General features: G+C 36.0%; 1 protein-coding gene across 1 annotated transcript in view; it reads left to right on the top strand.

The window, feature by feature from the left end:
* The window catches only part of TRRAP (transformation/transcription domain-associated protein), a 98,302-nt gene extending 93,534 nt beyond the window's left edge, over positions 1-4,768 (top strand). The window contains 3 exon segments of the mRNA XM_009701591.1: positions 611-814; positions 1,798-1,992; positions 4,220-4,768. Coding sequence (XP_009699893.1) covers positions 611-814; positions 1,798-1,992; positions 4,220-4,504 — 684 coding nt within the window. The 3' untranslated portion in view covers positions 4,505-4,768.
* Positions 4,769-8,975: the final 4,207 nt, after the last annotated feature.

The following is an 8,975-nucleotide window of genomic DNA, read 5'->3' as shown; positions in this document are numbered from 1 at the left end:
ATAAAAATCCTTTACCTTTTACCCTGTATATGAAGAAACTATGCAGAGAGCCATCTTTAGGTTGCATGCTTTCTAGGGCCCATGTATAATTTCAAATCTTGCCATTATGCTTGAAATAAAGGATTTTATTTTATTTCTGCAAAATTCATATCCAGCTTGCACTGAAGCTAGTAAATTGTGAAGTGTATCCTGTTAGATTCCCATATGGAAGTGCAGCATCATGAGCTGAATGTTTCTTTAGCTCATATCTGATTTTCTTGGAAGTCTTGAATAGAAGATATTTCAAATCAAGTTCTGTAACTTTTCAGTCTCAGGTCTCCTGATGTGCCTGTTTGCAGTTCTTATGCTTATATGCTTTTATTAAAAAATTTAGTCTTTTCAGGTAAAGAATGTTTTCTAACTGTGCGGAGGATGTGCTAGCAAAATATTATATGTGTTTTGACAAAGAAGTCAGGAAACAGTGTTGGATTGAAAGTGTCTAAGTTCAGGATGTTTTTCCTAAAGTGACATACAGCAGTTGAGAGAAGTTTGGTAGTTGTTTTTGGCATGTAGGTCTTGCTAAGAAGTGTATTAAAAATGATCTCTTTCAACTAATATTTTTCATATGTAGGTTCTCAGAGATATACTTAAAGAAGTACAGAGTAACATGGTACCACGTAGTATGCTTAAGGAGTGGGCTTTGCATACATTCCCCAATGCTACGGATTACTGGACGTTTCGAAAGATGTTCACTATTCAGTTGGCCCTAATTGGCTTTGCAGAATTCATCTTCCATTTAAATAGACTTAACCCTGAAATGCTGCAGATTGCCCAGGTATGCTTTAGTTTGTTCTAGATGCATGCTGTCATCTTTGATGAAATGGAAATTTGGACTATACTGTTGAAATGAGTCAAAACGGTAATTTGACATATATAATTAACAGTGCATTTCAGCAGGCTTTTCATGTATATGTGATTGCACATTATGTAGGTAGTAATTTAAACTGCAGTCACTGTGGACATCAACTGTAACTTCTGTGGTGAGAATTTAGAACTTTGTGTGTAAAATCGTTCATAGATATTGGAACTGTTCATGTAAATAACTGATAAGTCTCTCTTTTTAGTACTCCTTCAAATATATTGGTTTGAATATATGTCTGTGTCAAACAGATTTAAAAAAAAATAAAATTTAGAGCTTGCTTTTCTTAAAGGGGAATACCCTTTTTTCAAATACTGTTGTTTGTGGGTTTTTTAGCATTGCCATCATGTCAAGCTACAACTCCTATTAATAGTGAATTTTCTGTTTTAATCCAACATTTAAAATGAGGCTTGCCACCTTAGTAGGGCAAAGGTGGTATGTATTAAAGTCTTAATGCCATTTTAATGCATGGAGGGTTATACTCTGTATAGCAATTAAGATTCCTTAACCCCTCTAGATTAGCATTTAGATGCTTACCAAGAGTGAACAATGCGTAGAGAACGCTTACCCAGAGCTGGGATGCATAGAGAATGGAGGTCTATTTATCGGCATGACTTCTTATAGACCATGCTAGAGAAGAATCTATTCCTTAAGTTTGATATTACAATAACGTAATTGGGGTTTTGGACACACATTCTGAGAGAAATACATATTGGCTTTGTGCATGCCTTTAATTTTAACTGTTTTGCTCAAAAACTGTTTGATTGAAAGAGTGGAAAGCTATTGTAGTATTATTTGTTTACTGTTAATACTCAGAGTACAAAATCCAACTTCTTTTGGTTTCATTAATGAAAATCTGTTTCTTTAATTACTTTTGTGCATCTTTCTTTTAAATCCAGGATACTGGCAAGCTGAACGTAGCTTACTTTCGCTTTGACATTAACGATGCTACTGGAGATTTGGATGCCAATCGTCCAGTTCCATTCCGGCTTACACCAAATATTTCTGAATTTCTTACTACCATTGGGGTGTCTGGTCCACTGACTGCATCTATGATTGCAGTAGCTCGCTGTTTTGCACAGCCAAACTTTAAGGTTTGTATATCTTTCGAAAGGTTGTTTTGCAGGCATGTTGTATTTGGCAATTTATAAACCAAACAGCATTTTCTTTGTTAAGGTAGAAACTGCACAGTCCATATTTGTTTTTAAATCTTACCCTAAGGTCATCACAAAGGCCAGCTGAGATGTTTGCAATTTGCCTTTTTGGAAAGGAGAAAGATACGTGTACTTCTACTCTTAATTTATTTTTTTGTCCGAATGTGTTAATCCAGGCGGATTGTTTCAGTGCTGTAACCTCATAAATCCTTAAAAATTCTGACAGTGGTAAATAATAACATGACAAATGCAACATCATTTAGAATCTTCATAATAATCTGTGAATAGAAATGTGTCTTAGTCCTTTGTTAGCAAAATAGAATGCTAAAGATATACTGTTACTTTGATGGATTCTAGCTCTTAGCAGGGTGTAGTTTTCTAATGAAATTGTCCAACTTCCTTTTAAATTCTAATGCTTTCCAGAAATGAGCCATCTTGCACTTAGGCAAGCAATATGCACTAGAAAGACATTGCACTTAACATACCGTAGCTATGGTATGAGCTAGTTACTTTTTAAAAGATGGAAAATATCCTGAAGTGATTTTTTTTTCTTTATCTAGAATACAGAAAGCTGTATTAGAGTATTTTTTTTTAATAATTCATCATCTTATCTTACAAAGCCGTGTCTATATGTGCAAACAGATTTGCAGAAATAGCCTATAATTTCAACATCTGAATGATGTATGCCCAGTTAGACTTGCCACATCAATTTGGTGTGGCCCCACCTCAAGTATTGTGGGCAGGTTTGGGCACCTCAGTATAAGAAGGACATCAAACTATTAGAGTGTTGGAGGAGAAGGAGGGTCACCAAGATGGTGAAAGGTCTTGAGGGGCAAGACTTAGGAGGAGTGGCTGAGGTCACTTTGTTTGTTCAGCTTGGAGAAGAGGAGGCTGAGGTTTACTCTCATCGCAGGCTACAGCTTCCTCAAAAGGGGCAGTGGAGGGAGAGGAGCTGATCTCCTCTCTCTGGTGACCAGCGATAGGACATGAGGAGATGGAATGAAGCTGCCTCAGGGGAAGTTCAGATTGGACACTAGGAAGGAGCTCTTCACTGGGAGGGTGTTCAGTCACTGGAACAGGCTCCCCAGGCAAGTGGTAACAGCACCAAGCTTCTTGGGAGTTTAAGGAGCATCTGCTTTTAGTCATGTGGTTTAGTTTTAGGTAGTTCTGTGAGGACCAAGGAGTTGGACTCTATGATCCTTATGGGTCCCTTCCAACTTGAGATATTCTATAATTCTGTGATTCCTTGAACATCAGGGCACAGGTACCCATTTATTCTTTTTGGAGCAATGGGTGCCCACCTCAATTCAGGCATGTGGTGATTATTGCTTTAGGTTATTTATCTTTTGAATTTAAGAGGACTACTTTTAACATTTTATGCATTTATGGACATTTGTAAAAAAGATTGAATTTATTTAACATGTGTTTGTATATGTTGGCCTAATACCTATATGTGTAATAAAATGTTTTATTTTTTATGTGCAAACAGTGAATTTGACTCAGACTGGATACCTAAAAGTCTATTTTAGAAGCTCAAGACTGTTGGAGTTGACAGATTAATGTCAGTAACTCAAGTCAGTGATAAGAAAAAACAGGAAACTATTTGTTGCAGGCATTTCTTTTTCATTCGAGGATAGAACTGGCCTATCTATACGTATATGTACATATATATGTTATACACATATGTGTTTATGTTGCAGTCAACATTCTTTCCCTGTTGGCAGAAAACAGTATTCTCTGAGAGTGTAATCATTGTGCAAAAAAACCCCCCAGCTTTGCAAAGCACGCTTAATCTTTGCACAAGACTGCTGTGTATGTGTGCGTGTGTGTGTGAAAAGTCATAAATTAAGTGGAATCGTTTAAAAATAGAATATACATGACTGTATTTGTGAATGAAGATCTTAATATATCTTGTAGTTTATATGATTTTTCATTTCTGTAAGGGTGATTGTGTTGTGTTTTCATAATGAAAGCTTTTTATGAAAAGAAAAACCTTGAGAGGAAATAGTAAAGACAGTTGGAAGCCACACTCATCTTGAAAAGACTGAGATTGCAAAGCAGGACCAAAAGTGTCAAAATGCTGTTAACTAAAATCTAATTACAATTCTATAATCTCTGATGGTTCTTTGGCTTAAGTATAATAGTCTGATTTTTCTCCTTCATATAGGTTGATGGCATCCTAAAAACTGTGCTACGGGATGAAATAATTGCATGGCACAAAAAAACACAAGAGGATACTTCATCTCCACTCTCAGCAGCCGGGCAACCTGAAAATATGGACAGCCAGCAGCTGGTTTCACTAGTTCAAAAAGCTGTTACTGCTATCATGACTCGACTTCATAATCTTGCTCAATTTGAAGGAGGAGAAAGCAAAGTCAACACTCTGGTAGCAGCTGCAAATAGCTTGGATAATCTCTGTCGTATGGATCCTGCCTGGCACCCCTGGCTGTAACTTGAACTTTTCAATAGCTTTTTTTGCTGCTGTTTGTGGTGTGAGCCATATATTGAGTTAAGAAAATGTGAAAAAAGCTTTCCAGACTATGGCTTACCTGTCACACTGCATTTTGTCAGTCTTCATTTTAATTGTGTTTACAGTAATACGACAATTTTACTGTTTTTAATTTCATGAGGGGACATCTCCTCCTGTTTAAAAAAGATTGCTTAATATTCAACAACAGCTTTCATGAATAGCTTAAAATGAAAAGAGGAAGCTTAAATAGTGTACAGAAAAATCTTATTTTATGATGAGGACTATAAAACTAGCACTGTTAGATTTAGGGTCTATCTATCGTTCCTAACAACCTGCAGTATATACATTTTTTTATACAATAAAAATTATTAAAAAAAAAAAGACAGTATTCCCAGTTACTGAATTTTACTTTGTGAAATTTTACTTAATGACTGTCCCTTCATTGTTCCCAATTGAAGGCATAAATAAATACTCTTCCTTTAAGTTTGCTTCAAATTTACATAAGCGGAGTTGGTTTGTACAGAGAATATTGTACCAAATGTATAGAGGTGACTTTTTGTTAGGCACTGAGAAAACGATGATCAAATTGTGCTAGCTTTGCTTGTAGCACAAGCTATGTACAGTAAAAGTGTAAACCATTTAGGGTATTTGGTTTTGTTGTGAACAGTGTTGCGGGGGAGGAGTTTATAAAAAGGATGGAAAAAGTCATCCTTTGATACATGTATTTGACTGTAATAGATTAAAAAAGTAAAATCTTATTAAGTTTTTTTTAATGTTTAGAGTTACAGTAGCTTCTTTAGAATGAATCAGTTTCTTTGTAATTTAAAGAAAGATCAATTTAATGTTTCAGTCGTCTTTCTGTTGTCTTAGCATTTTTATAAAACTTCAGTGTTGAAAGTGTTAAATTTGTACAGAGTGATTTTTTCAGAATAAATATTTTGTAAAACTCTCTATGGTATTAATATTATTTAGAATATTTTTAATATAATACTATGGACTAAATAGAAAAGACCTAAAAACAGGTCTAATATTTAATAAATGAAAACAGCCTGTTGTAGGGATTGGTTCACGGACTCTGGCATGGGTAAAACCAAAGACCTTTATTGTTTACAAGTTTGTACTTACATAGATTCACTAGCTGTCCATGCGCTCTAGTTTGTTCATGGATTGGTTAACCTCTGCTGTCCACGTGCCATGGCTAAGCTTTTAATTGGTGCTGTTAATCAAGACACGTGTCTTCTAGTTTCAGTCTCACATCTGTGCTTCAAAACATTTCTATCTTCAGCTCCCTTTCTGCGCTTGCTTTGTTACTTGCTTTCTCATTCCGTTTCCTTCAAGGCTATGTTCAATTGTTCAAGGTCGCTCGCAACACTCCCTGTGAATCCCACAGCCTGTATGTTAAAGGGTGATGAGTGCGTTAATGAGACATGGATGTGATGTTCTCATGTATAGTGTTGAATTTGTTTACAGAAGAGCTGCAAATAGGAAGTATGTATATGACAAGAATTTCTTCATTCAGCGTACATACAGTTTTTCTTCCTAGCCTGTCAATTAATGTGTTAACCATCCATTTTCTAAAAGTCTTTCTTTAAACAGAGTAGTCTATTTTGTGTCTACAAGAAATCCAGCTTTTAAGTAATTGTTCAAAGGTCAAGATTATCTCTGCAGATGAACTCCATTAGGGGATTTCTGCTATTCACACAGAAACAAATATGATCTTGATTGCCCTAGCAAAGGATGGGTCTATCTGACTTTTAATAAGCAGTCAACAGGTTCTTTAGAGATTTCAGAGTAACATGAAAGGCATAACAGAAGTTAATCGCCACGATTCAGTTGTGTACTGTCTGTGAGACAAGGGGATTTTCTAAAAACCATATTGATGACTTTTCCTGGGTGGGGTGAGCTCACCTGCAGGTTAACAGATGAACAACACCTAACTCATTGCTTACCCGCAGATCAAGGCTTGCAGTAGGTATGACACTAGTCAAGTCATTATTTAAAAACAACGGAATGTGTGCTTTCCATAGGTCTCTTACAGAGTTGCAAAAAGACCTGTTGCGTTCATCTTTTCAGCTGTTAGCAGAACCAGTCAATTGATATGAACTTAAGCGTCAGCATTATGCTTGTCCAGCTCTCCTATTTGTCTTATACAACAGTTCTGCTGACGCCATAAGCAGCACTGAACCTGATGCAGAGAGAAGTGAGGCTGATGGACTGAAACTGCTATGTATGTATGTATATACAAGTATATATATAAATACACACACAGAGAATTTGCAGCCGTGACTGTAATATGAACTCAAGATTGTTTAGTTAAGTTGATGCATTTAAACCTATTTGAAAGCTAAGTGTTAAATAGGTTTTTACTGTATGTTTGGCTGGGAGACATTACTTTGTCATGTCAGACAGACCTTGGGTATCAGTTATTTGCTCAGTCTTCATTACCTTTCAGGTGGGATATTCCACTGTTGTACAGGGCATGAAGTCTTTGGTGGTTAGTACAGAACATTTTGCTGTATATTAGTTATGCATAAATGTTACAGTATGTGCCAATTAAACATAGTATATAGGATAATATAGTTTTGCTAGGTTGATTTATGAATTTGCACCTGTTCTTTACTTTTGGACTAGTAACAAGTACATCTAGTATTAGAAATGAAGATACCATGCACTCCAACTTAAATACATATTTTTTCCCCTTTGGGACATAGTTATAGCAGGAAAAAGAAAATGCAATCTTGAAAATGGAAATTAAGATGATACTGACTTATAAATGAAAAGGAAACCTTTACTCTTAGCTATCGTAAATGAAAAGTAAATGTGAGATAATGAATTTATGGAAAAATACCGTATTTTTAGAGAAGCCTGGAAAATAAATGAATGTTCCATTTTTGTTGTGAAGGACAACACAATATTAAGGAACAGTGATAAATTTAGCTTGTTCTATGTAGGAGTTGTAATAATCTAATTGTAGAAGTTCTAGAATAAAAAGCAAATTGGAAATACTTGTTCGTTAGCTTAAAATGCAACTGCAGTAATTTGTTATATGTTTCTCTGAAATTATGTCACTTAGAGGATTTCCCATTCAAACTTCTTTTCAATTCTTTCCTAGGCAAGATGGACCAGAGCTTTTCCCAGCTGAATCACTGCTGCCTTTCCCATTAGTTGGTTTGAGAACCTTGGCAAGAGCAAAGGGACTCTCATCAAGCAAGTCATGACTTTCCTAGGTTGTCTACCTACTTCCCTGGATCCAGAAAAGCCAGTAGCAGATAAGGTCCAGCAGAAATAGATGGTAAGCATTCAGATGTTTGAAAGTTTAAAAAAGAATGGTAGCCAGCTGGTCGTCAGTCCTCAAAAATTTAAAAAAGAATGGTAGCCGACTGGTTGACCCTGAACCATAGGCGTGTGATGACAGGTAAGGCTGGTCAGTTTGTGGACTTGAGATGTAGGCATTTAGATCAAGGGGATCAAGCCTTTCTGCTTAACATAGTAGTTATGTAGATCAAGGGATTTGGTGTGGGATTTGGCTGGGAGGAAAAGCTTATTACTTCTCACCAGATACTTTTTGTTCTGGATTATGGTTGTGTTTCCTTGTATGATGATGAAAGTGTGGCCCCTTTATTCCCACACTTGGTTTGTGTGCTCCTTGGATATTGAAGAGAGGATGATAGATTGAGTCATGCTGTATGCCAGTATATACAAGTGGAAGCTCAAATACATGAGCGGTAAGAACTATCTAAGGATTTGGAAAAAAAACATCTTTTTTTTTGGCAAAGACTTGCTTCCTTATCAAAATCATGTTGCCAAGAAGATTCTGAACTTTCTTCTTCTAAAACGTAACACTTCCTGCATGTGTCACAACATACTCTGTATGCAGTCATTCACAACTAAGCTTAGTGCTTTCATGACTTGAAGGAAATTGTTGGCTTCCTTTTATTGAAGATTGTAACATTTGTAGCTGTGAAATACGGCAGATGCTACATCAGAAGAGTTGCAGTATCTTTTCCTTAATCATTTGCATGTCTTATATATGTCCACATCTGAGAGATGACAGCATTCTCTGAAAGGAAATCATCAGATAATTCAGCTACTTTCCTGTGTGTGATAGAAATCATAATGGAAAAATGAAAATGTAAGTTAAAAAAGGCAAACTTTTTTGTTTTTAGATTTGTGACTTCTCTCTTGTCTATTCAAATGTACTCCTAAAAGAAAATTTGGAGTGTGAGGGAGCAGAGCTAACAGGGAAAAGAGAGTTATTTTAATGAGCTCCCTGATGGTGTTAATATGCAAATGTTAATACTTGTTTCTCTTCTTTCATGACTATATGCTATGGACTTACCTTCTTTTGTGAGAAGGGTTACACAGCCTTAACCCATAGTTTTATCACTGGCTCCAAGGAGGTAAATCCTGAAAGCTTTTTGTTATACATGAGCATTCTTCAGAGTCTGGAGGA

This window comes from Cariama cristata, unplaced genomic scaffold, assembly GCF_000690535.1.
Source record: "Cariama cristata isolate BGI_N322 unplaced genomic scaffold, ASM69053v1 scaffold8116, whole genome shotgun sequence".
NCBI classification, from domain to species: Eukaryota; Metazoa; Chordata; class Aves; order Cariamiformes; family Cariamidae; genus Cariama; species Cariama cristata.
This window is presented reverse-complemented; position numbering and strand designations above follow the sequence as displayed.